The sequence below is a fragment of the Pelobates fuscus genome, chromosome 4 (assembly GCF_036172605.1).
Source record: "Pelobates fuscus isolate aPelFus1 chromosome 4, aPelFus1.pri, whole genome shotgun sequence".
Lineage (NCBI taxonomy): Eukaryota > Metazoa > Chordata > Amphibia > Anura > Pelobatidae > Pelobates > Pelobates fuscus.
The window spans coordinates 287,198,420-287,225,983 of NC_086320.1; the positions used below are offsets into that span (position 1 = coordinate 287,198,420).

General features: G+C 41.1%; 1 protein-coding gene across 1 annotated transcript in view; it reads right to left on the minus strand.

Annotated features, from left to right (window-relative positions):
- COL6A6 (collagen type VI alpha 6 chain) overlaps positions 1 to 27,564 on the minus strand; it is a 230,004-nt gene that overhangs the window by 50,708 nt on the left and 151,732 nt on the right. Inside the window, exons 24-25 of the mRNA XM_063453115.1 lie at positions 6,738 to 6,800; positions 1,929 to 1,991 (exon numbers count right to left, since the gene is read on the minus strand). Coding sequence (XP_063309185.1) covers positions 1,929 to 1,991; positions 6,738 to 6,800 — 126 coding nt within the window. The remainder of the gene's footprint in view (positions 1 to 1,928; positions 1,992 to 6,737; positions 6,801 to 27,564) is intronic.

Consider the following 27,564-nt stretch of genomic DNA (forward strand, 5'->3'; position numbering starts at 1 on the left):
CGTCATTGCAGAGCTCAGTAGTGTGGCATTTTTTTGTGTGTCTGCCTCTGACAACAGCGATGCCATTTGCAACCTGTGCCAAAAGAAACTGAGTCGTGGGAAGTCCAACACCCACCTAGGTACAACTGCATTGCGAAGGCACATGATCGCATATCACAAATGCCTATGGGATCAACACATGAGTACAAGCAGCACACAAACTTAAAGCCGCCATCCTCCTCCTGGTCCAGCATCTTCAGCCACGTTAACCACTGCTGTCCTCCTTGCCCCCTCTTAACCATCCGCCCCTCCGTGTCTCGCCTTGAGAAGTTCCTGCTCATCTGCCCACAGTCAGGTGTCTGTCAAGGACATGTTTGAGCGTAAGAAGCCAATGTCACAAAGTCACCCCCTTGCCCGGCGTCTGACAGCTGGCTTGACTGAACTCTTAGCCCGCCAGCTTTTACCATACAAGCTGGTGGAGTCTGAGGCGTTCAAAAAATGTGTAGCTATTGGGACACCGCAGGGGAAGGTACCTGGACGAAATTTCTTTGCACAAAAGGCAATCCCCAACCTGTACTCGATTGTGCAAAAGGAAGTAATGGCATGTCTGGCACACAGTGTTGGGGCAAGGGTCCAGGGCAGGTATATCACCTACACTGCGCATTGGGTAAACCTGCTGACGGCTGCCAAGCATGGAATGCGTGGCTCTGCAGAGGAGTTGGTGACACCGCCATGACTTGCATGCAGGCCTGCTGCCACCTCCTCTACTCCTCCTACTCCATCCTCTTCCATAACCTCCTCGGCTGAGTCCTCTTCTGCTGCTGCGTCTTGCTCCACATCAACGGCACCCCCCAGCTCCCCAGGTACTGTTCCACATCCCAGATATGGCAGTGTCACGCCGTCTTGGGGTTGACTTGCCTGAAAGCAGAGAGTCACACCGGACAAGCACTCCTGTCCGCCCTGAACGCACAGGTGGATCAGTGGCTGACTCCGCACCAACTGGAGATCGGCAAAGTGGTTTGTGACAACGGAATAAATTTGTTGGCGGCATTGCATTTGGGCAAGTTGACACATGTGCCGTGCATGGCACATGTGTGTAATCTGATCGTACAACGCTTTGTGCAAAAGTACACAGGCTTACAGGACGTCCTTAAGCAGGCCAGGGAGGTGTGTGGCCATTTCAGGCGTTCCTACACGGCCATGGCACACTTTTCCGATATCCAGCGGCGAAACAACATGCCAGTGAGGCGCTTGATTTGCGACAGCCCGACACGTTGGAATTCAACACTCCCAATGTTCGACCGCCTGCTCCAACAAGAAAAAGCCGTTAACGAATATTTGTATGACCGGGGTGCTAGGACATCCTCTGCGGAGCTGGGAATTTTTTTGCCACGTTACTGGACGCTCATGCGCAATGCCTGTAGGCTCATGCGTCCTTTTGAGGAGGTGACAAACCTAGTCGGTCGCACCGAAGGCACCATCAGCGACATCATACCATTTGTTTTCTTCCTGGAGTGTGCCCTGCGAAGAGTGCTGGATCAGGCCGTAGATGAGCGTGAAGAGGAAGAGTTGTGGTCACCATCACCACCAGAAACAGCCTTATCAGCATCGCTTGCTGGACCTGCGGCAACGCTGGAAGAGGATTGTGAGGAAGAGGAGTCAAAGGAGGAATGTGGCTTTGAGGAGGAGGAGGAAGACCAACCACAACAGGCATCCCAGGGTGCTCGTTGTCACCTATCTGGTACCCGTGGTGTTGTACGTGGCTGGGGGGAAGAACATACCTTCAGAGAGATCACTGAGGACGAGGAACCGCGAAAAAATTAAAATTTTATGTGCGCGACATCACTATGTAACGCTACTAATATTACAAACACATTGGTTTTGAATGTTTTGATTACTAAAGCATTCGGACTACAATACTAGTTATATGTGTATACTAAATCACTTACCTTCTTTCCATTAAGACCAGGATTCCCAGGGTTGCCTCTACTACCTGCAATCCCAAATGCACCCTAGATAAAATGAAAATATAAGAATACAATTTTAAATATGTCCTCAGTTAAGTTATGTTTATTATTTTTTTCTCATTTAGACTGATATTCAGCAGCCAAGAAGAGCTGGCAACTTGATTAATATACTTTGACTTGTTCCAACTCAAACTAGTTACAAAACTACAAAATAAACATTTAAGCTCATTTTCCAGACTTCATGCTATATTTGGTAACATTCTTAGGTGAACTAAGATGAAGGTGAACTGAATGCTGATAATTCCAAAAAAGTAAATATTACCAGTTTTTAAGGATATGTTCAGAGGGATTGAAGAATAAAGTAAAATCATGATATGTATTTAATTCCATATCTCATGGTATAAAGTCAAATATTAAAGGATCACTATAGGCAACCACACCACTTCAGCTTAATGAAGTGGTCTGGGTGCCAGGTTCCCCTAGTTTTAACTCTACAGCTGAAAACATAGCAGTTTTAGAGAAACTGCTATGTTTACACTACAGGGTTAAACCAGCGTCTAGTGACTGTCTACCTGACAGGCACTAGAGGCCGTTTCCACGATTTACACTGAGTAAATCGCACTCAGCGATCTAGTGACTGTCTACCTGACAGGCACTAGAGGCCGTTTCCACGATTTACACTGAGTAAATCGCACTTATTTGACGCTGGATGTCCTCACAGAGTCCAGCATCAAATAAGATCCCCATAGGAAAGCATTGGGTAATGCTTTCCTATGGGCAGGTTTGAATGTACGCGCGCGTCTCTGGCCGCGCCTGTGCTTTCGGCTCCACTCGGGAGCTGACATTGGCAGGAGAGGAGAGGTCACCATCACTGAGGGAGCCCGGCGCTGGATTAAGGTAAGTGGCTGAAGGGGTTTTAACCTCTTCAGTGCCAATGGAGGGGGGCCCCGAGGGAGGGGGGCACTCCAAGAGCCTATAGTGCCAGGAAAATATAGGATCCCTTTAACTTGCTGTTTATATTAGATTTCCACAGCACTCTTTATAAAATAAAAATGTTGCTTTATGCATTTAAAATTAAAGAAACATCCCATGCACCATAACCATTGCGCTGTACTACTTACGGCAGAGAGCAAAACTGATCACTCTCAGCCAATGAACTAATCACTGCTGTTGCCCAGCACACCCTAGATAAAAGGCACTCCTATCAAGGACAACAAATTGAGAATTGTGCATTAAATTTATTATGTACATTGCATTTTTGTATTAACTGTGTTTAAAAGGACACTAAACTGCCTACATTAAAACAAAACAAAAACATCACTGTTTAGTAGATATATCTTTATTGAAAAGATGCATGAATTTACTTTTTTTGCATTGGAGGTATAACTTAAAGCAGTTTGCAAAAGGTGCAGATCTCATGTCTGCAACCTTTGCAAGCGCTCTTTATCTTCCCCAGCCCACACTCCCTCTGGCTGTGTAATGGAAGACTTCCCAATGCAGCTCAATGTGAAGTCTTTGAAAGGCAGGTGACCTGGGCAGTTGCCTGACTCTTGAATTAAGCTCTACTGAACAAAACAACCAGGAAGTAACATAATCAGTTGTCTGAAAGCCAAGGGAGTGTAAGAAGATTAACTTATAATAGTACCAATTTCTGTTGAAATCTGCACTTTTTATAAAATAAAATAAGAGTACTTGAGGTGTTTGGAGTGTTCCTTTTAATTTGATTTGGAGCACTTAAGTAGGTAATCACCTATATTTAGGAACACTATAGGAACACTATAGTATCAGGAATACAAACATATATTCCTGACACTATAGTTCAAAGACGACCGTTTAGATCTTCGTCCCCCCTTCCCATACCTGTTAAAAAGGTGATTTACTCACCTTTTTTCCAGTGCCTCTATAGGTCTGCTCAGCTATGGGTGGCTACTGCGCATTGAGGCAAAATATTGTGCTGCACCAATCAGAATCTCCTTATAGAGATGCATTGAATCAAATAATAAATTAAATATAATCTCTCGGTTGCCAGTAAAATATTCTTTAATCCCTCTGAACATATTATTACAAACTGCCATTTGTAACTGGCCCTTTAAATGACAAATTGCCCTGCTTCCCTGGGTTGTGGAGAAGCCTATTTGCCAGCCTCCTTCCTCATGACTATGGCCCCTTGGAGATTGTACCCCTAAAAAACGTATGGACTTTTATTGGGTGTGTATGGCCCTTTAAGAACCGTCTGGGGACATATTGTGACTTTGTTGAACATTGCCCCTTTAAGACGGTGTCCCCAAACCTTTAATATACTGTGTTCCTGGTTTTTCTCCTACTTGGTTGAGTAAATGGGGCTTACTGAACCAAGTACAACACAGGCGGACCACCCAGAAGTGGAAGTGTGCAGGCAATTTACCTGCCAAGCTGGGAGCCTGCTGTAGGTAAATTGCCGACCGCTGGGTGGCCGCAGTTCATGCAAACGAACATGTGGCTGCTGGCATCTTTGTTCATTCGAACGAGGTCAGCGGTATGTGTAGCCAAATCCATGGAACTGAAATCGGCTACACATTTCACCGAACACCGCTAACCCTTACCTTCTCCTACACTGAACTTTCAGCTGCAGAGACTAAGTCCCGTTCGAAGATTCGAACGCACGTTCAAATGGGACTTAGTCATTTTTCTGCATAAAATTCACCGGCCGCACAGCCCAAATCTATGGAACTGTTTTGGGCAGGAAAATGTGCTTGCGGCCGGTCATAAAGGACTTCCATCTAACTTTTGATTTACTGGAGGGATTTGTATGATTTTTGGTTATGTTTATATTTAAAGTATGCTGATTCTAAATATGTAATTTTATGGAGATTTAAAGTATGGTTTTAAAGTTACAGTGTATGTGTAAAAACTGTATTTTTCCTGCCTGTGATAATTATGTTAAGTATTGTGTACCATAATTATATCACAGGCAGAGGGGGAGGATTTTTTGTGTAATTGCTGGGAGTGTTTTCTGTAATGCATGTGTGTTATTGGCTGTTCTGTAAAACCCTGTGGGTGGTCCTATGTAAGGGAAACCTGCATAAAAGAAAGCCCTTTGGGTGCCAATAAACAGAATGACTTGACCCTCTAACTTGCAGCCTTGACTCATGTTTGAAAGGGACAGCTATAATCACTACAGGGATTGCTATGCTCTTCATACTCCCTTAGCTACTGAGCTCTTGTAAGAGCTCTTGTTCCTGATCCTGCTTCGCTCTACAAAAGGAAGAGGTTCACCTACTGGAACCTGGAGCCTGGCCGTAGGTCCAGGGTGGATAGCAGATGGCGAGATTCTAGCCCAGCAGCGGCGGTTCGTATGGTGCAGTACTTATGGTATCTACACAGTAGTTATGGTGTCTACGGTGCTGATTGTCCTTTGGTGTGCGCTAGGAGCATCCTTTCTATGGTCCAACTTCCAGCCAGCCTGGAGGCAACCGTAACACATATCCTCAGATATGTTCAATGCATCTCTATGAGGAGTGTTCAGCATCTCCAGCAGAATGTTTAGATGCTGAATGGTAATGTTGCACACAATGCTGACTACGCTCACTGACCCAGTGAGTGATGGCCTCTAAACATTGCTCGTCTCTGAAAAGCACTCCCCTCCTGACTATCACTACATATGGCATGGCCAAGCAGGTGGACCGCGAAGTGGAACAGGAAGTGCTCACTGAGAGTACAGACAGCTTCCAGTCAGACCAGGTAGGGGAAACAGAAGCTCCTCTACTGTGGTCCGTCTGTTTGCCATTGCTACATGGAGGGAGGTGAGGCTGAGCAGGCACGGGGAATGGGTAAAGAAGAGCACAGGAGGGGAGGAGGGTTCAGAAGAAAAGCACAGGAGGGGAGGGGTTTCAGAAGAAAGGAGCAGGAGGGGAGTGGGCAAAAAGAGACACACAAAGGGGCTTGGGAAAAAGATACACAGAGGGGCTGAGGGGGCACATAGAGACACTCTGAGGAGCTGAGGGGGGACAAGGAGGCACACATAGGGGTATGCGGGGCAAAGAAATACAAAGAATGGCTAATGGGGGGACAAAAAGACACATAGAGAGGCTAAGGGACAAATACACACAGAAGGGCTGGGGGGAAGAGACACTTAAGAGTGGAAGAAGAAGAAAAAGAGAAATTGAGAGGACATACAAAGGGATTGGGGGAGAAACAGATGCATAAAGTGGCTGGGGGAAGAAAAAAGTCTGCTAGGCACAGCTGCCAGCCTCAGCCAGCCTACCTGTCAGCTAGCCACCACAGCCAGTCAGCCAGCCAAAGCAGCCAGTTGCAGCCTGCCACCCACAGTAAACAAGGTGATAAAATTTATATTATTATTGCCAAAGTCAAGTGTTTATAAAAAACATCTATCTATCTTTGTATGAGAATATATATATAAAGAAAACAGAAAGTCCTTGCACTCACACTTTGTATTGAAATTGCCGGGTATTTACTTGAAATCCAGGGAATAACTATATTCATGTAGGGTAGTGATCAGCACTCACGGTCTTTTAGTGGTTAAAAAACTTCAAGCTTTATTATAAATCCATTAAAAATACGGTCAACGATCTGGGACTTTCATCAGGATCAGGTCCCTGATCCTGATCCTGATTCCTGATGAAAGTCCCAGGTAGGGACTAAAACGTTGATCGTATTTTTAATGGATTTATAATCAAGCTTGAAGATTTTTAACCACTAAAAGACCGTGAGTGCTGATCACTACCCTACATGTATATATATATATATATATAGAGAGAAATTTATAAAAAGGAATATCATATCATTACTTACTGGAAACCCATTCTGTCCGTTGCTTCCCTTTTCACCCTTTGCTCCTTCATTTCCTCTGTCTCCCTGCGGAGATATTAAAAGTAAAACCATCAAACACACTTTATCACTGTGTTATATTTCTTTATATAAAACATGTGTAGAGCACAGTTATTCAGTATAAAACAAACAAAATATACTATCTAAAGATTAAATAATGGGCCAATAATGCAATATATATGTATTTTGAAGAGCATTGAACATTGCCGACTTTTGGGACCCTGCATTGTGGTATCAGCGGCTTTATTGTTTATATGTGCTGACTGTTTTTTTATCTTTGTGTTATGGATTTGGTGCACTTTTGGTACTAGTACCTTGCATTTGAATATCTGCACTTTAATACAACACTTTGCACTTTTACATCTGCACTTTATTGCCCAGTTCAGCATTATGTACTAGTGAGCTGCTATACCTATGGGTTCCTGTTTATTATAAACTCGGGCACTTATTATTGTGCTGTCATTTTATTAATTCTTGTATCAATAAATTACTATTTTTTATCTGGATACCAGTTATATTTATTATATGGTTTTTCCCCTCATGCATACCTATTCAGTGATTGTGGCGCCCTGTTAGTCTGTATATATCTTTTGTTTATCATTGGATTTGGAGTGTCCAATCTACAGAGGCTAGCCTGCACTTGGTTTACATTTAATTTCTATTTCCCACTCACCCACCTTCCTATTTTCTCATATATGTATTTTGTACTGTGTCCGTGTTCAAGTGGATTGCATTACATTTCATATATTTAAAATATCTTGTCAACTATTCTATTTTACTGGCAACTGAGAGATTATATTTAATTTATTATTAACCATAAAATAGTTCAAAGAATGCCATGTATAAAGGTAGAAATATTGGACAGTAATATTTACAATCATTTATTAAAGCATTATTTGGCAATATAATGAGAAAAAACATATGGTAACAATTTTTCTAAGTTCATGTAAAAAAATCATTGAATTTAGTAAGATCTAATGATATATTTCTGTGTCCCGTGTGTCAATCCAAGATTAACTTTTAACATATATAAGGTTCTTAAACACATGGTTTTAATAGAATCACTGAAAATTGTATTTAGATAAACAGACAGATTACAACAACAAACATATAACAGTCACACTCCGCATAGCACATTTCTCTTTGTCGGACTCAAAGTGCTATGGAACATTGTCTCAGATTTAACAAAATTAGGAGATGATGAACAGATGTGTCTGTGGTCTGAGTTCTTGAGCAACCAATATAGTTTTTCTCTTGTCAATGGCTTTAACCCCTTAAGGACCAAACTTCTGGAATAAAAGGGAATCATGACATGCCACACACGTCATGTGTCCTTAAGGGGTTAAATATATTGGCTTGAGAGCTAAGACGTATTAATATAGAACATTTTTTCCCCCATGTAACAAAATCATTGTCTTTTATTCCCTTTTTGCTCATTATCATCTTGGGACAATAATATGTCATTGTTAGATATCTTCTAGCTGTAAATATGTGATTTGTTCTGTGTTAAAAAGTGTATACATGTGTGTTCGGTAAAGTGTAGTGCATAGATTCCAACATGTTCCAAGGCCTCCTGTGCATGTCTAATGCACACCTGTAAAATACATCTTATAATTTTAGGCTGGGAATATGAAAGACATTTTGGACTTGTCTTATGCACATAATGTTAAAGTGATTACAATACTTTATTGTATGCAAGGTTATGGCTTCATTAATATGCTGTATAATTTGAATGCTCAAATATTTACAGTTTGTAAACACCAAAAAAAAGAAATGTTCTGCAGAATTCTGCAGAATTCTGCACAATTAGCCACACCAGTGCGGTCAATTGGGGAGTAAGGGGGTTGCGAATTGCACCTGGGTGACACTTTCAAATGGGTGAAACCACTAGGAAGGAACTTACTCTACTTGAGTAATACTCCCGTGTGCCGCGAAAAAACTAGAGAAGCTGCGAGGTACCTGAGGCCGAGGATCCATGGCGGTGGCGGGTGACGGACGAACGGATATACCGTGAGCAGTACCCAGTACCCAGGCGGCTCAGGAGGCGGCTCAGGAGAGTCTCCGACGGCGTGGAGATCCAGGACAGAGTGAGGGTTGAAGCTGGAGCCGATGCAGTGGAGGGGAACGAAAAGAGCAGATGCGCGAGGTGGACGGACAGACGAGCACAGTATAACAGTATAACGTCCAGTGCGGCGGCAGGCCGGGAAAAAAAGGATGGCGGTATCAGCAGGCAGAGGATAGCCTAACCGCAAGCACAACCGCAAGTACACAAATTGCATATAAGCATATAAGCAAGCATATAAACAAGCTGAATAAGTCTGCATAATTAATAGAACCAATAGAAAACTGCATTTCTATCCCTCCACCGGCATACAGAGAACATACTGGACACATGCCTGTTATATACGGCTATATAGACTTATAGAAATTTCCATTAATAGGAATATGTAAAGGCTCCAAACTAATTTCAGCTAAGATATACTGATATATACCGGTATATAGGCGTACTAAAAAATTGCATAAGTAGGAGCGTGGAGAGGCTCCAAATCAATCCCGGCTGAGAGATTCGTCATATATGACTAACTTATTACCACTGAAAATTCCGTTAACAGAAGCGTGTAAAGGCTTCAAACGAAATTTGGTTGAGAGAGTTGTATTTTCTGGATAAGCGCGGTCAATCTAATAGATATATGTAAAATAGCTAAGACGGATATAAAAAAAAATGGAATAATGCAGAATATATGGAATAATATGGAATATCTTTAACCCTCACTGCATATGGTTAAAATAGTCTTTTAAGAAGAAAAAGTACTGTTTTGTAAATGTCCTGGAGTCATCTGGTGACCTGTGGATTAATTGGATAAAATATATTTTTTTTTTCCTTTCTAAACGCTCTAATGTTCACTAATTGAAGGTTAAGACAATTGGATAATTGGAGCTTAAGGATAAAACGTCAGATAAAAATTGAAAGCCGTGGAACGCTGTGAGACCCTAGTCACTAGCATCTGAACCTAAGATATCGGATAAAATCAAGCGAAAGAAATACTGAATAACACAAAGAAAAAAGGAAAAAAAAAACTCTCTTTTTTTTTTTTCTTCTCCCTTTTACCTTTTGACACGCATGCGCAATAAAGCGCAAGAATGGCAAACAAAAAAGGTGAACTCAAGCTGGGAAACAAAAGAGAAAAGAAGTCAGACCAAAGAAATGAAAAAATACTTTCAAACTATTTCTCACCTCAAGACAAGGAGAGGGCAGAAAGAAGAAATAGTATAAATGGAGTAGCCCAACCCATAATGCAACCTATAATACAAATGAATCCCGAGCACGAAACGTTGGACCCTCTAAGTAAAGACACTGGCCTGATTGGAAAAGATCTCTTGAACGAGTGCCTACAAGCGCAACTGGAAAACATAAAGAAAGAGATACACCTAATGATGGGGGAATTCAAAACAGAGATAGCCAAAATAATGGGCAGGATAAATCTAATGGAAGATAAAATGGATCATATAAAATTACAACAAGGTATAAATGAAGAAAGAATTATACAGATGGAAAAAAAATGGCGTTAATGGAGGCTAAGATTTCGGATAACGAAGATAGAGCAAGGAGAAATAACATCAGAATAAGAGGAATCCAAGAAGAAGTGTCTTCAGGAGGACTTGAGGAATTTCTACAAGAGCTTTGTAAATTTTTGGGGGTCCAGCAAATTAATAGTCAATACTGCACGGAAAGAATACATAGAATCCCAAACCCAAGCAATATTCCAGCTCAGCATCCAAGAGACGTCATTGCAGCTTTAAACTCATATAGACTCAAACAAGAAATTATGAGGGCAATGAGATCCAAATCCCTACAGGACTCTAAATATGAATCTATTAAAATATTTAATGACCTATCTAGAAGTACCAGAATGGCTAGAAGAAATTTTATCTCATGTACTGTTAAATTGAGAGAAATGGGAATTAAGTACATATGGTTGTTCCCAGTTGGATTAAGATTCATGTATGGAGAAAAAGCGGAAGTGTTTAGAGAAGTTCAGAGTTTGCAAAAATGGATACACGAAACTTTTAAATAATTGACGTATGGGTCTACATTGGACTTCCCCCTCCCCCTGAATAAGGGAGGGGAAGAGGTAACTCTAAGTAGCCCTACAAAGGGTATAGAGAAAAAGTGGAAATGGATTCCGGAAATTGTTAAATAATTGATGTAAGGGTCTGCATTGGACTCCCCCTCCCCCGGAACTGGGGACAGGAGGAGGTAACTCTAATGTAGCCCTATATATTTTTTTTTTTTTTCTCCCGCGTGAGCTCTTTTCCTCTATCTTTTTCCCTTGATGGGAGACTTTGGTTGGAAGGAAATATAATGGTAACACTGATAAGCAGCTTATGTAAAGACGTGTTTTGAAACAAAGAATAAGACATTTAGGAAAGTAGGGTAGTCAATATAATCCCTTTTATAGAAACTAACACGAGGTGAACAAAATTAGAGAAATAGAAATAGAATTTCACATGATTAAATAATTTACACAAATATAAAAGAAGATATAGAAAGAAAGGAAATAGAGAGGAAGAGGATGAGTAAGACAAAGGGGGTTAGAAGTGAAGGAATATAAGACACTTTTGAATATCACACAAATAAATGATAGTAGTTCCAGCTAAAGAGAAGAGAAATTCAAGGGAGTGGTGCACTTGAGCACTGAAAGAATAGATATTATTAGTATAAATAGTAAGGGAGAAGGGTAGGGAAATTAAATAAATAATAAACAGAGAGAGTTTATCACACTTTAAGTAAATAATATTGGACATGAGCACTTAAGATAAATAATATAGGGGAAAAGATAGAGGAGAGAGAAGGAATTTAGGTAAAGAATGTAAGGAAAATGTCTGTGTTTTTTTTTTTTTCTCTCTTATTATTATTCTCGCTTGAACTCAGGGTAACTCGCAGATTTCTTATACGTTTGACAGAATTGTTAGTATATCCCATCATCTAACCATATAGGGTGGTTAATTTGTAAATTTCTTCCCTCCTGACACACAGGGGGAAGGAACGTAGGGATATTTATGGCTCCTATGGGAAAGGAACCATTTATTTTAATGTTAAATGTAGGGGTGCAATGTCTTGTATGTTATGTTATTTTTTGGTTGTCCAGACTGAGGGGAAAGGGGTCAGATAGAATTAAGTTATGCTTAGAAGAGCATCTTTGAATGTAAGGGGGTTTAATACACCGCAGAAAAGAGTTATCCTCACCGATTTTATTAGGAAGGAGTCAATACACATATGTGGAATACAAGAGTCACACTGGCTAAAAAATGACAAAGATAGGTTTGGCTCAAAAGAATTTCCCCATATTTTTAGGTCCTCTATGCCCAAGAACAAGAAAAGAGGGGTAGCAATTATAATTTCTGCGAAGATAGATTTTAAGTTAATACACCAAGTTCCAGATGACGAAGGAAGAACTCTCATAATAATTGGAGAGATAAACAATCAGATATACACAATTGTAAATCTATATGCGCCCAATAAAGCTCCCATAAGGTTCTTAAATAAACTGGTGAATAAAGTCGAAAAAATTAAACAAGGGAAAATAATATATATGGGTGATTTCAACTGTATACTAGATCCTGATATGGACAGAAATAAATAAAAAAAAATGAGAACAAGAGACAGTTAGAACAATCCTCCCAAAAATTTAATGAGGCAATAAAAAAGGCAGGCCTTATGGATATTTGGCGCATATGGCATCCTATGGAAAGGGATTATACTTGTTTTTCCTTCCCGCATCAGGTATATTCAAGAATAGATTACATATTGACAGAAATAAACATTGTTAGAAGGGTAAAGAAAATTCTGATCACTAATATCCCTTGGTCAGATCATAATGCTCTAATTCTAGAAATAAAAGAAGAATTTGTTAAAACTAGATCTAACTGGAGATTGAATGAATACTTGTTAAAAAAAACCAAAATGTGGACACAATACAAAAAGCTATAGAAGATTATTTCAGAGAAAATAATAATTCTGAGATCTCCTCATCTACGCTCTGGTGTGCGTTTAAATGTACAATCAGGGGAAGTTTTATAAAAGTGGGCACAGAGGAAAAAAAAGAAACTTACAAAACTTGGCACAACTTTATATAGATCATGATAGATTGGAAAAACAGAATAAAAAAAAATATCGCTTGAAATAAGTAAAGAATTACAAAAAATAAAAGAAAGTATTAATAATATTTTGATAAACAAATCTAACCTTGCGTTAGAACGTCTAAGAAGAAACTGGTACTATAAAGGGAATAAAGCGGATAAACTACTAACAAATAGATTAAAAAAGGAAAAAACTAAAACAATTATTTCTAAATTAAAAATAAACGGAGAAGAAGTAGTTTTGTCGCCGGTAATGCATTTCAAAAGTATTACGCAGAACTATATAATCTACCCGGGGGAAATAGTACTGATGATATTTCCAAATTCTTTACAGAACTCAAACTCCCGTGTATAACAGAGGCTCAACTGAAAGTATTAAATGAACCTATCTTACAAAATGAAGTAGAATCTGCAATTAAAAAATTAAAATCAAAAAAAGCACCAGGACCTGATGGGTTCAGTAATTGCTTTTATAGAACCTTTAGGGGTAATATAATAGAACCACTTACCAAACTATTTAATGACTTTATGTCATACGGAAATATCCCCAGCGAACTGTTAAAGGCCCACATAGTTCCACTTCCAAAGCCTGGGAAAAATTTGGAACTAGTAAGAAATTATAGACCTATTTCATTACTTAACAGTGATATTAAAATCTACTCTTCTGTTCTAGCAGATAGGTTATCTAATGTAATAACAAGTATTATTCATCAGGACCAGGTGGGGTTTATACCCAGTAGAGCCCCAACTTCTAATATTAGGAGATTGATAGATGTGGTAGATCTGGCAACCAGACACAAGATCCCCCTCCTTGCCCTGTCATTAGATGCCGAAAAGGCCTTTGACAGGGTAAGGTGGGAGTTTCTGGAGAAAGCCCTATCTGGCTTTGGAATTCAAGGTAATATCACCAGGGCTATTATGGCTTTATATACAACTCCAACAGCTAGGGTAGTGGGAAGCGGATTTTCTTCCGAATGGTTCCAGTTAACAAATGGAACAAGACAGGGTTGTCCCCTGTCCCCACTCTTATACCTGATTAGTCTCGAACCATTAGCACACAAAATCAGAGCTGATGACTCTATAAAAGGAATAGAACTAGAGAAGGAATCATTAAAGCTCACAATGTATGCAGACGATGTGGTACTTACTCTGAGAGACCCCGTGAAATCCATGGAAAAAGTCATGGATTCTATAGAGGAATATTCACTTTATTCAGGATATAAATTAAACTTAAGTAAGTCTACAGCACTTTCATTCAATCTCACGTTAAATATTAAGCAAAAGTTATTTGACAAATTCGGATTTAATTGTGAAAAAAATACCATGGAAGTTTTGGGCATAGAAATTACTAATGAACCGAATAATATGATGGAACAAAATTTTTTAAGGCTAATGAAAGATACAGCAAAAACCCTGAATAATTGGAAGGGAATTGAAGTATCATGGTGGGGGAGAATAAATATTATAAAATTCTATATATACCCAAAGTGGGTGTATCTTTTCCGCATGCTACCCCTATACTGTTCAGAAAGCTGGCTATCTTTAGCACAATCAATTATTAATAAATTTATTTGGGGTCAAAAACGTCCTAGATTAAGTCGAAACCATTCAAGGTTAAAGATAAAATCGGGTGGACTGGGAATTCCACAATTAAATCATACTTGGAGAGTTTGTAATATAGCACAAGCAATAATAACCCAATCCGATTTAGCAAAAGAACAAATCTGGTTTAAAATGGAACAGAGTCTACTTAACGATGAAATAAAGGAGGATATATATTCTCTTTTCTGGAAGACAGATCATAGGAAAAACCTTAGACAGGGCAATTATGATAAGGGCTTGATCCTAAACAATATAATCCCCATATGGTATAAATTAAGAAAAGATCTAGACTTACAAGATAAACTGCTTACTAGCATTGATATTGGACAGCTACAAAAAAATATTATGGACCTGAACATCCAGAGCTGGATTAATGCAGGGGTTAACAAAATTAACAATATAATAGACAATGGTAAGATAAAAGATTTTAACACTTTAACAGACGAATATAAGCTGCATTCTAAAGAGATATTTACCTATATAAGAATAAAGGGGTATCTTAAAGAGCACTTATTAAAAAAATATTCAGCGAAACATTTAATACTGGAACAATTATTAAAAGACCATAATATTATTAAAAAGTTAGTTTCAAAGTGTTTTAATTTAATCGAAAGAGAAAGAAATTATTGGCCTAGTAATATCAAAATGGGAAAAGGAAATAGACAATAACATAAGATACGATGACTGGACGAAAGCATTGAATTTGACCATAAAAAATGTACATTGTCTGAACCTAGTGGAACTCCAATACAAAATCATGAATAGATGGTATTTAACGGCAGATAAACTTGCTAAAATGTACCCGGATGCATCGGATAAATGCTGGCACTGCGGGGAACACAAGGCAGGAATGCTACACATATGGTGGGAATGTGGTTTAATAAAAAGATTCTGGTCTATGGTAACTATGAATATTGAATCATGGACAGGAATTAATGTTGACAAGAAACCACAGTTATTTTTGTTACAACTATATATGTCTCAGAATTTTGATCAATATGTTGTCTTGATAATCCATATATTGTTAGCAGCTAAAATATCAATTGCTAGGCAATGGAAAACCAGAGAAACCCCAATATGGGAGGAAGTAAAATCACAATTAATCTATCAGTTGAAAATGGAGATAGGGCTAGTTAAAGAACCAAGTACTTTGAAAAACTGGCTGGGTATTATTCAGGAAAACTAGTCTATAGATAAACCCTGCTTACATTCGATATAAAGATAGCTTGATGCTATAATAGGAGTGTAAAATTACTAAATTAAAATCTATTCTGACTCAAGAGAGCCCTCAGTCTGGACTTTTTGTTAATTTTTGTTAATGTATAGTTAATGTATTGTATGTCAGATATGTATACACTTGAAAATTGTATCACGCAATGCAACATGAGGAAATAGTAATGCATATGATGTTGTATATGTTTTATATAATAAGAAAAAGAATAAAATATTAAATAAGTAAAAAATATATATATATCTTGTCAACTATTCTATTTTACTGGCAACTGAGAGATTATATTTCATTTATTATTAACCATAAAATAGTTCAAAGAATGCCATGTATAAAGGTAGAAATATTGGACAGTAATATTTACAATCATTTATTAAAGCATTATTTGGCAATATAATGAGAAAAAACATATGGTAACAATTTTTCTAAGTTCATGTAAAAAAATCATTGAATTTAGTAAGATCTAATGATATATTTCTGTGTCCCGTGTGTCAATCCAAGATTAACTTTTAACATATATAAGGTTCTTAAACACATGGTTTTAATAGAATCACTGAAAATTGTATTTAGATAAACAGACAGATTACAACAACAAACATATAACAGTCACACTCCGCATAGCACATTTCTCTTTGTCGGACTCAAAGTGCTATGGAACATTGTCTCAGATTTAACAAAATTAGGAGATGATGAACAGATGTGTCTGTGGTCTGAGTTCTTGAGCAACCAATATAGTTTTTCTCTTGTCAATGGCTTTAAATATATTGGCTTGAGAGCTAAGACGTATTAATATAGAACATTTTTTTCCCCATGTAACAAAATCATTGTCTTTTATTCCCTTTTTGCTCATTATCATCTTGGGACAATAATATGTCATTGTTAGATATCTTCTAGCTGTAAATATGTGATTTGTTCTGTGTTAAAAAGTGTATACATGTGTGTTCGGTAAAGTGTAGTGCATAGATTCCAACATGTTCCAAGGCCTCCTGTGCATGTCTAATGCACACCTGTAAAATACATCTTATAATTTTAGGCTGGGAATATGAAAGACATTTTGGACTTGTCTTATGCACATAATGTTAAAGTGATTACAATACTTTATTGTATGCAAGGTTATGGCTTCATTAATATGCTGTATAATTTGAATGCTCAAATATTTACAGTTTGTAAACACCAAAAAAAAGAAATGTTCTGCAGAATTCTGCACAATAAGCCTGTCTCCTTAGCCACACCAGTGCGGTCAATTGGGGAGTAAGGGGGTTGCGAATTGCACCTGGGTGACACTTTCAAATGGGTGAAACCACTAGGAAGGAACTTACTCTACTTGAGTAATACTCCCGTGTGTCACCTCACTCATTGATCCGGCACATCACTGCAGGAAAGTCATGCATTGTGACAGGCAACCCGGCGGAGGAGAAAGAAGCAGAATCTGCCATGCACATCACGTAGTATACTGCTCAACGTGCCAAGCTACATTCTGGTGGTCTCTTCAGACCCATGGCTGACGGTGCTAAGCGATAGCCATCTCCTCCCTTCCTGTCCCTTTCTCTGTTCCTCCCTGTCCCTATGGGCCCTGGGTGAGAAGTCCTCTTGAGAAAACTGTCACCAGTCGCTGCACATTAGTACAGCCTGCTTGTATATATTTTTTTATTAAAGTGCATAGTGCAGACTTTGTTTTATACTTTCTTCTGGGACTTGCCCTAACTTCAGTGTCTGTATGAGTTCTTGTATGGCTGTGTCTGTATGAGCATGTATATGTGTGCCTGTATGACTGTGTCTGTATAAGTTTGTGTTTGTATATATGACTGTGTCTATATGAGAGTATAATTAGGGTATAATTAAGTTCTATGTCACTAGCAAGGCCTTAAAGGTTACTCACCACTGCAAGCCATAGCATACACCCCAGGTGTAAATTTCTTATGGCCAGGGCTAAATTATCACGAGTCAATGGCTAGTATTGAGTGGAAAATATGAACCCTGGTATAATAGTTCAAAATCTTAGAATCTCAGGCTGGAACTTGGACAAAATAAATACATTTTACTTCTTCAGTTTGAGTGGGGTGAACATGCAAGATAGGTTTACTTACTTATATATCGGTTTATAATAGATTCACTCAATGTGACATCTCAAGCTGTGTTTCGGTTCATCTGACTTAACAAAAATGATAATAAAATGTATTTGATATGTAGCACTGTGTGTGTGTGCAGACAGTGCCCACCTTCCCCCACCCCCCCACCAATGCAAGCATTGTGTGTGTATGTTGAAGCATTCTGCCAGACTATATGAGATATCCAAATACAGTTCCATTACTGTCTTGTCCTATATCCTCAAGTCTACTTATTGTAAACTTATTTTTACTGTGCTGACAATTGTAATAAGTTCATATTTTAGCATAATTTATTGAATCACAGCAGGTTTAGTGTAACAGTTGGCAAAGCAATCTTCTCCAATGTGAGTAATATTTATATTTTTAAACCTTTCTATGTTAGATGTGTGCCAATCCCATTGCTTTGCAATCTTTGCAATGTGCTAGTAATATCTTGGGATCTCATAGGGTAAACAAACAAAATAATTATTTTTTTTTTAACAGTAATTTTAATGTTTCACATTTGTCCAAGAGAACCCGTTTTCCTGACACTAGGGAATCCTGGAGTGCTCCCCTCCCTAACGCCCCCCATCGCTTGTCGCTACTTATCTGAAACCAGCGCCGATGTCCCTCGGCACTGGGTAAGGCTCTGCCTACGCTCCTTCCCTGCCGACGTCAGCTGGCAGGGGAGACCTAATGAGCATGCGCAGCAATGGCCGTGCACGAATTAAACCTCCCCAAAGGAAAGCATTATTCAATGCTTTCCCATGGAGAAAATCTGATGCTAGAGGTCCATGAGGACGTCCAGCATCAGATAACGGACCAAAAGTCTGTTTAGATTCAGGAAGCCCCCCCAATGGCTGTCTGGTAGACAGCCACTGGAGGCAGACTCAGAGTTGCAATGCAAACATTGCAGTTCTCTGGCACTGCATGTGATTTGTAATGCCCACCTACACCAAATTGCTTGTTTTCCAGTAGAAGTAAAATTTTTCCAGTTGTGTACAGTACATGCTGACAAGACACAAATATTTTAGCCATTTAAGTAAGTCATCATTATTAAGTTGGATTCAACAAGACAATTTTTTTTAGCATTACAACATTTGGAAAAGAATATATAGAGGAAGTGGAAAGTTGTTTAATTAATATTTAATTGCATCGGATCATGACTTCAAAATAGCAAAGTTGAACAAGAAATATTATGCTTTTCAGCTATAAAGTGTCTTACTGTATTCACATAATCCAACTTAAAAAAAAAGGCAAATTAAAGCCAGGTGTATAAATATCATGTTCTACGCACCACGATGTGTGTCAATTGAATTCCCTATGATGCACCACAAGACTAAACATCTGGAATGTTGAGGTCAACCATCACTGTACTAGTCAGGTATTTGGAATACTTATTTCTAGAATATTTTAAATTCTTCACTACCAGTGTGCGGTAATTGTGTTCTTTAGCATTGATTATAATTGCAAAATGAATAACAAAAATACCTTCCCAATCAATTCAGTTTTAGCCTTCACTTGGCAGAGGAACACATTTTTCCACTGGAGTTCATGTCAGTTCCTCTGCATTGAACAGGCTGTACAATACAGTGGAAGCCCAGGAGGATAGTGATGGGGTAATTGATAAGGTTAGCAGAAAGAGTAAGAACTTGGGTATGAAAGGGATACTATAGGCATCCAGACCACTTCCTCTCATTGAAGTGGTCTGGGTGCAGTGCCCATGGCCCCTTAACCCTGCAATTGTAATTACTGCAGTTATTGAGAAACTGCTGCCACTAGAGGCTCTTCAGAGTCCTTAGCAGAGTTTTGGTCCACTAAATGATGCTGGACATCCTCGCGCTTTGCATAAGGACATTCAGCATCAGTTAAAAACCCATAGTATTAATGTTTTCCTATGGGGAAGTGCTAATGCACTTGCAGCACTCGCAGCACATTCGCATTAGGTCCCTGACGTTGGCTGATGTCGGCATAGGAGGGGCAGAGGCAGAGGATGGTCCAGCACCAAGGGACATCAGTGCTGGAATCAGGTAAGTGACAAAGGTTTTTTTTTTAACCCTTTCCCTGCTGCAGGAGGGGGAAACAGGGGGGAGGCAATATACTGTTAGGAATACAACTTTGTATTCCTAGCACTATAGTTTTCCTTCAAATACATATTTATAAATGGAATGGAATGAAATAGAATAAATGGCAAATTTAAATGTTTGCTTGCTTTTGCAAAAAAGTTACATAATGATGGTGCTTAAGATATTGGCATACAAGGAACAGTAAGATATAACAGGTATTACTGAGACATAGTGAGATGAAACATTAGATTGGGGTGTTAATTTAAATGGATGTGCATTATTTAGGAAGGATAAAAGATAGAAATGAGAGAGAGGTATATTTATATACCAAACCTTGATTGAAGCCATGTGTTTAAGAAATGTAAGTGAAGATGCAGGTTAGGATGTGAAGTCTTCTGGGTAGAAATTTGGATACAAAGAAACAGGATGGGCTTTCATTAATAGTAGTAGTAATATGTTACAGACCCCCAATTATTAAAACTAATGGGGAAGCCCAGCTGCTATCTTAAATAATTAGGCTGCACATCTGGATATTTGGGCAATCATTGGAGATTTTTTTTTATCCAGACTTTGACTGAGCCAGAGCGACTAATACTACAGTACAGGAAACAGACTCTTCAACCTGTCACATGATATTTTCCTGTCTCAATAAGTAAAAGCACAGACTAGAATAGACTGGACCTTGTCTTTTTGTTTAAAGGGTAATCTTAAGCTGTTGTCCATTTTCAGCTCTCTCTTGCACCTTGTTTTCTTTGCTCTCCCCAAGTTTGAAGGGTAATCCAGGAGTTGACCCATTGTTCATGATGCCTAGAGGGATATTTGCTATACCTCACTGACGAGGCCTAACAAGGCTGAAACGATTGTCGGGGGTTGCTATATCTCTCGTGTGGACTTCAGATCTGGGTGGTCCTTATGGGTGGGATCTGTCTGATATGCAAATGGTCCTGGTTCTTTTTGTAACGACACAAGATGAGCTAAAACCAGCTTAAAATCTTAGCGGGACCCACTGATGGGCAGGCTACTTGAGCTGTTGTCCTTTTTCAGTACTCTCTTGCATCTTGTTTTTTGCTCTTTCAGGCCCTGGAGAGATAGTGCAGCTAAGCGGACAAGGGCACATGTAGGAGTGTGGGGATAGATGCGTGGGAGTGTCTTGGGAAGTGTGTGTGTGGCTGGGGTTAGGGCTATGTGAGCTAGTAGGGGGGAGGTCTTACCTCAGTGCCACTTAGGATTCGGGCCAGCAAACAGGTTCCCGCTCGCCCACCCCTTGTAGTATTAGTTAGTCACAGCGAGCCGGGGGTATGTCCTTGCCAATTAAGTTTGAGGGGTTATGTTTAACGATGGAGTAAGTTTCATTATGTTTGCAGGTCTCAACCTCCCCCGCTTCAAAGGGTTAACATTAGGTTGCCTGAGGTGTCGTGCCCATCGAGCGTGGATAAGGTCGGCTGATGGCGGGCATTGGGAGGATATGATTTATGACGAGGGGGAGGTGAGAGGAAGTGGTGATTAGGAACCACTGTATGTTTATTGGCAAGGACGGTTGGGTCACTGTATAACACTATGTGTTGACATAGGCGTGCGCAGCCTATTGCATTAGGGTGTGCACCCTAAAGCACAAACACACGGCGCATGTGTATATATGTAATATATATATATATATATACATACATACACACATATACACACACACACATACACTGCTGTGTATGTGTGTGCTGCTCGTGTGCTGTGTGAGGGTTGTGTGAGGGTGCTGGTAGTGTGCTATGTGGGTGAGGGTGTTTGTGAGTGTGTTTGTTAGGGTCCTGTTACTGTGCTGTGTGAGGGCGCTGTGTGTGTGAGGGTGCTGTTTGTGTGATGTGTGCGTGTGCGTGTGATGGTGCTGTGGGTTTGTGGGTGTCGTGTATTTGTGAGGGTGCTGTTTGTGTGTGTTTGTGAGGGTGCTGTTAGTGTGCTGTGTGTGAGGGTGTTGTGTGTTTGTAAAGGTGCTGTGTGTGTTTGTGAGGGTGCGGTTAGTGTACTGTGTGTGTGAGCGTGCGGGCTGTATGTTTGGAGGGATTGTGGAGGTGGGGGCAGATTAGTAAATATCCCCCCTCCCTACCTTATATAGGGAGGGGGATCCTTGCTGCCATGTGCCATCCCTGGTGGTCCAGTGGAGAGTGAACTCTAGCCTGCGGGGCTAGAGTTAACTCTCGTGAGATCTGAGTGTTGCCGCGGCAATGCTCAGATCTCGTGAGAGGAACCTGGCGGAGCTGCTGTCTAGAGCTCCCCGGGTCCTCTACTGCCTCCCTCCATGTTGCTGTGGGCTGGTGAGGTAGATCTTTGATCTCCCCGCCAGCCCATGGAGGCTTAGAGCAGAGCCGGCACTCAGATAGCGCCGACTCTGCGTGAGCCGACAGGGGAGATCCGGAGATCACCGGTGAAGTCCTGGGGAATAAAGTGTGGGAACTCTTTTCCCACCTCCCCAAAAAAATAATATACACGTGTGTGTGTGTGTGTGTATATATATATGCGTGCACACACAGACTGACACATACACAGACACACACATATATACGCGTGCACACACATACATTCACAGACACCCACACACCTACAGACACACACCCATACACACACACACACACATTCAGACACACACTCTCAGACACACACACCTACATTCACAGACACACTTACAGACACACATACACACATTCACAGACACACTCACTCACAGACACACACACATACATTCACAGACACACACACACACAGACACGCACACACATACATACATTCAAAGACACACTCACTTATAGACACACACACACACACACATTCACAGACACAATCACTCACAGACACATACACACACACACACACACATACATTCACAGACACACTCACAGACATATACACACAGACACACATACATTCACAGACACAATCACTCACAGACACATACATACAAATTATTATTTTTTAATTAAAAAATGTCCACCCAGCCTCCCTACCTGGAGTGCTGGCGTGGACTTGTCCCTGGGGTCCAGTGGGTCAAGCGCCGGTCTCCACTCAGCCACGGCGAGGGAGCTATGTGCTCTCTGCTCCCTCTCGCCGCGTGGGCTGTCTGCTGTAGCTGGGAGCCGGAATATGACGTCATATTCCGGCTCCCAGCATCAGCAAACAGCGCGCGGCGAGAGGAAGCAGAGAGCACACAGCTCCCTCGCCGCGGCTGAGTGGAGACCGGCGCTTGACCGGGGGGTGGGGGTCCTTCACCACCTGCCCCCCCCCATGACAGGGGGAACATAGGGGGAGGAAGGGGGAACATAGTGGGAGGAAGGGGGAGCTGAGTGCCTGCAGGAACAGCGTTCCTGCTCAAATAAAAGTGCAGGAACGCTGTTCCTACAGGACTCAATACATAGGCGTGCCACGGGGATTAGGGTGTGCCCAGGCACACCCGGCACACCCCGTGCGCACGCCTATGTGTGTTGAGTTATATATGTACAGTATATATGTTAATTTATGATTATTTATTTCTAACAATTTGGTTACAGAAAAGAAGAGTTTTATTAAATAAAGTTATAGATGTGTTATGCAGTAATTTATTCATGTTATAATAAATGCTGTGGCCTGTTCATTCATACTAAGTTGTCTGTCGTTATAGGGGGGTTGAATGGGATAGTTATGGTTATGCTGCATTGTAATTCCACACTACGTACATACAAGTACAGATGAATACAAATTAATGCATTTTGGAAACAGGAGGAAAAAAAACTTATGTATGAAATATGGTTGTGTTAGGGATAAAAGTAAATGAAAAGGAATATGGAACAATTATAGATAACATACTAAACAATCAGGGCCAGATTAAGAGCCCAGTGGGCCTGGTGCTGACAATTATGATGGGCCTAATTATGGAATCTTATCGACCAAAAACACTAAAGCAGTCCTACCTCCCAAGCATCATGTATCTGATGGCGATGGTGTTGGAGGGAAACTCAAAGGATGCAGCTATAAGAAAACACATACTCTATGCTAATCTCTTTATCTAATTTATGCTTTCATTCCCCCCAAAAAGGGGGTATGTCTGTCCAACGGATTGGAAGGCCAACCTGGCATCAGTGTCCCTATGTATTACAGTGTCAGTGTCCCCATGTCGCCCAGTCCCCTAATCTCCCAGTGTCTGTGTCCCCATTTCTCCCAGTGTCCCCATGTCTCAGTGTGTCCTGTGTCACTTGGATACTAGGGGACAATAAGAGACATGGGGACACTGAGAGACCCGGGGACACAGACACATGGGGACACTGAGAGACCCGGGGACACAGACACATGGGGACACTGGGAGACATGGGGGGACTGAGACACTTTGGGACACTGAGACACTTGGGAACACTGGGAGACATGGGGGCACTTGTGGATACAGACATGGGGACACTGGGAGACATGGAGACACAGACATTTGGGGACATTGGGAGAAATGGGGTCACAGACACTAGGGAAACAGAGACATGGGGACACAGACATTTGGGGAAACTAAGACACTAGGGACACTGGCTGGGAGGCATGGGGACACAGACACTTGGGGACACTGGGAGACATGGGGGCACTTGTGGACATAGATATGGGGACACTGGGAGACATGGGGACACAGACACTGGGAGACATGGGGACACAGACACTAGGGACACTTGCTGTGAGACATAGGGACATTGGGAGACATGGGGGTACTGAGACACTGGCTGGGAGACATGTGGACACTGGGAGACATGGGGACACAGACATTTGGGGACACTGGGAGACAAGACGACACTGGGAGACATGGGGACACAGAGGCATGGGGGCACAGAGACATGGAGACACAGGCATTTGGGGACACTGGGAGAAATGGGGTCACAGATACTAGGGACACAGAGACATGGGGACACAGACACTGGGGAAACTAAGACACTAGGAACACTGGCTGGAAGGCATGGGGACACAGACACTGGGAGACATGGGGGCACTTGTGGACATAGAAATGGGGACACTGGGAGACATTGGGACACTAGGGACACATACACTGGGAGACATGGGGACACAGACACTAGGGACACTGGCTGGGAGACATAGGGACACTGGGAGACATGGGGGTACTGAGACACTGGCTGGGAGACATGGGTACACTGAGAGACATGGGGACACTGGGAGACAAGATGACACTGGGGACACAGAGACATGGGGGCACACACACTGGGAGACTAGGGGACACGGGCTGGGAGACATGGGGACACTGGGAGACATGGAGACACTGTGTCCCTAGTGTCCCCGTGTCCCAATGTGTCTACCTATGTCTCTCAGTGTCCCCATGTGTCTCAGCATCCTCATGTCTCACAGTGCCCCCTAGTGTATCAGTGTCCCCATGTTTCTCAGTGTCCCCATGTTTCCCAGTGTCCCCATGTTTCCCAGTGTCCCCGAGTGTCTCAGTGTCCCCATGTCTCCCTGCTGCCTTTCCCCCCATCCTTCACATACCTGAGCTGTAGTCTGTCTCTGCAGGCTGGGAGTTGCTTTCTGGACTCTCTGTGCTGTGTAGCTGCTCCTCTGCGGATCAGTGAGTAGAGAGAGGCAGGGAGATGCCGTAACATCATATCCCTGCCTCTCTCCATATACAGTGACTACTTCTGGCCGGTGCTGGTATTGCAGAGTAATCTCCGTTTATACTGAGAAAAATATTTGCATTTGTATTTCCGGTATTACTGCAATGCCATCAAGGCCAGGCAGCCTCAAATACCGGCTGTGCTTTAAAATACCAGTCAGGTGGCTAACCTAAGAGTAGTGTGTAAAAAAAACAAAAAAAAACACAAAAAAAAAAACATTTTTTTTTTTAAAATGGGCCTATTCCATGGGCCTGGACCTGGAGCTGCAGCTCCATCAGCCCCTATGTTAATCCGGCCCTGTAAACAATAGAGTACAATGCCTGTCTAAGGTGCCGTCACGTATAAAAAGCACTATTGATTCACTTGATCAAAATACATTTTTGACTCTTTATAATGGTAAGACCAAACCTGGAATATGTGGATCAATTTTGGGCACCAGTTTTAAGAAAAACATTGAACTAGAAAAAGTGCTGAGATCAGCTACACTATTAATAAATTATATGGAAAACATTTGGTATAAATTAAGGCTAAAGAAAGATCATTCATTATAGCATATTTAGCACAATACAAATATATGCAGGGTCTGTACAATCCATTATGTTCTAACCCAGCAGTTCCCAAACTGTGTGCCCTGGTACCCCAGGATGCAGCAATTTTTTTCCCTGGGGCTATGATAGCACTGGGAAACATTTCTGCTAAACAGGGGCAGCTCGGGTGCTGCAGCCCTTCAAGACTGCGACTGGGCCCCTGTAGTGCCAATAGGCTGAGAGGAAGTTACAGCCTGCCATGGAGGGAGAGGAGGTAGCTGCAGAGGCAGCATGAGGGGAAGGGAGAAAGAGCAGGAAGAGCACCTCCAGACCTCACTCCCACCAGCCAGCAGCAGGAACAGAACTACAAGCAAGCCACCCTCCTGGACATGCAAGGTAAGCTGTAGATGGCTGTAGATAAAAAAAAATAAAAAATGATCACGTATATGTGCTTATGTGTATGTCAGATTTGGTGTGTGTGTGTATCTTTGTCAAGGAGTTGGTGCGTGTTAGGGTGTGCATCTGTGTGTGTGTGTATTTAGTCTGTGTGTATATGTCAGTGTGTGCATATGTGTGTCAGGGTGTGCATTTATGTGTCAGTGTGTGTATCTGTGGGTGTGCATATGCTTGTCTGGGTGTGCATATGCATTTGTGTGTATATATGTCAGTGTATGTATCTACGTGTAAATCCGTTTGCGCACACATCTGTGTGTCAGGATGTACATCTGTGTATATGTATGTGTATCTGTGTGTCAGTGTGTGCATCTTTGCGTCATGGTGTGTGAATCTGTCAGTGTTTTTGTGAGTCAGGGTGCGTGTTTCTGTTACAGGGTGTGCATTTGTGTGTGCTAATGTTGGTGTAAGTGTGTGTCAAGGTGTGTGTATGTATCTATGTGTGTGTATGTGTAGTGTCAATCAGAATTTGTGTGTATGTGTCAGTGTATTCATATGTGTCTCTGTGTTAATGTTTATGTATATCTGTGTAAGTATGTATGTGGTAGTGTATGTGCATACATCCAAGCAATCAACCAGCACAACATACACACACTCTCCTGCAATCCAACACAAATATTACATACAAACACACCCTCCCAGCAAACTCCCAAATTATATACAAACACACACTTTCACACACACACACACACACACCAATACTACACACACATGAACATCTGCATTCAAAAGCGAACATTACATCCAAGCACACCTGCAATCAAACACAAACATTACATACAAACATACCCCTGTATTAAAACACTACAATTATATACAAGCACCCCTTCAATCAAACACCAACACGTACATTAGACTATAGTGCCAGAATATGCCGCAGCACTATACAGATATACTTAGAACTTTGTTTTCAAAAATATTGAAATATGACCCGTGCCTTGAACCTAAAACGTTTGGAAACCACTGTGCTAACCTATTCTTTAGCAGGAACATCCAACCAACAAGAGGTCGTCTATTGAGACTGGAAGAAAGTTGTGTTTTTGCTTACAACAGAGCAATGGGTTATTTACAGTAATAA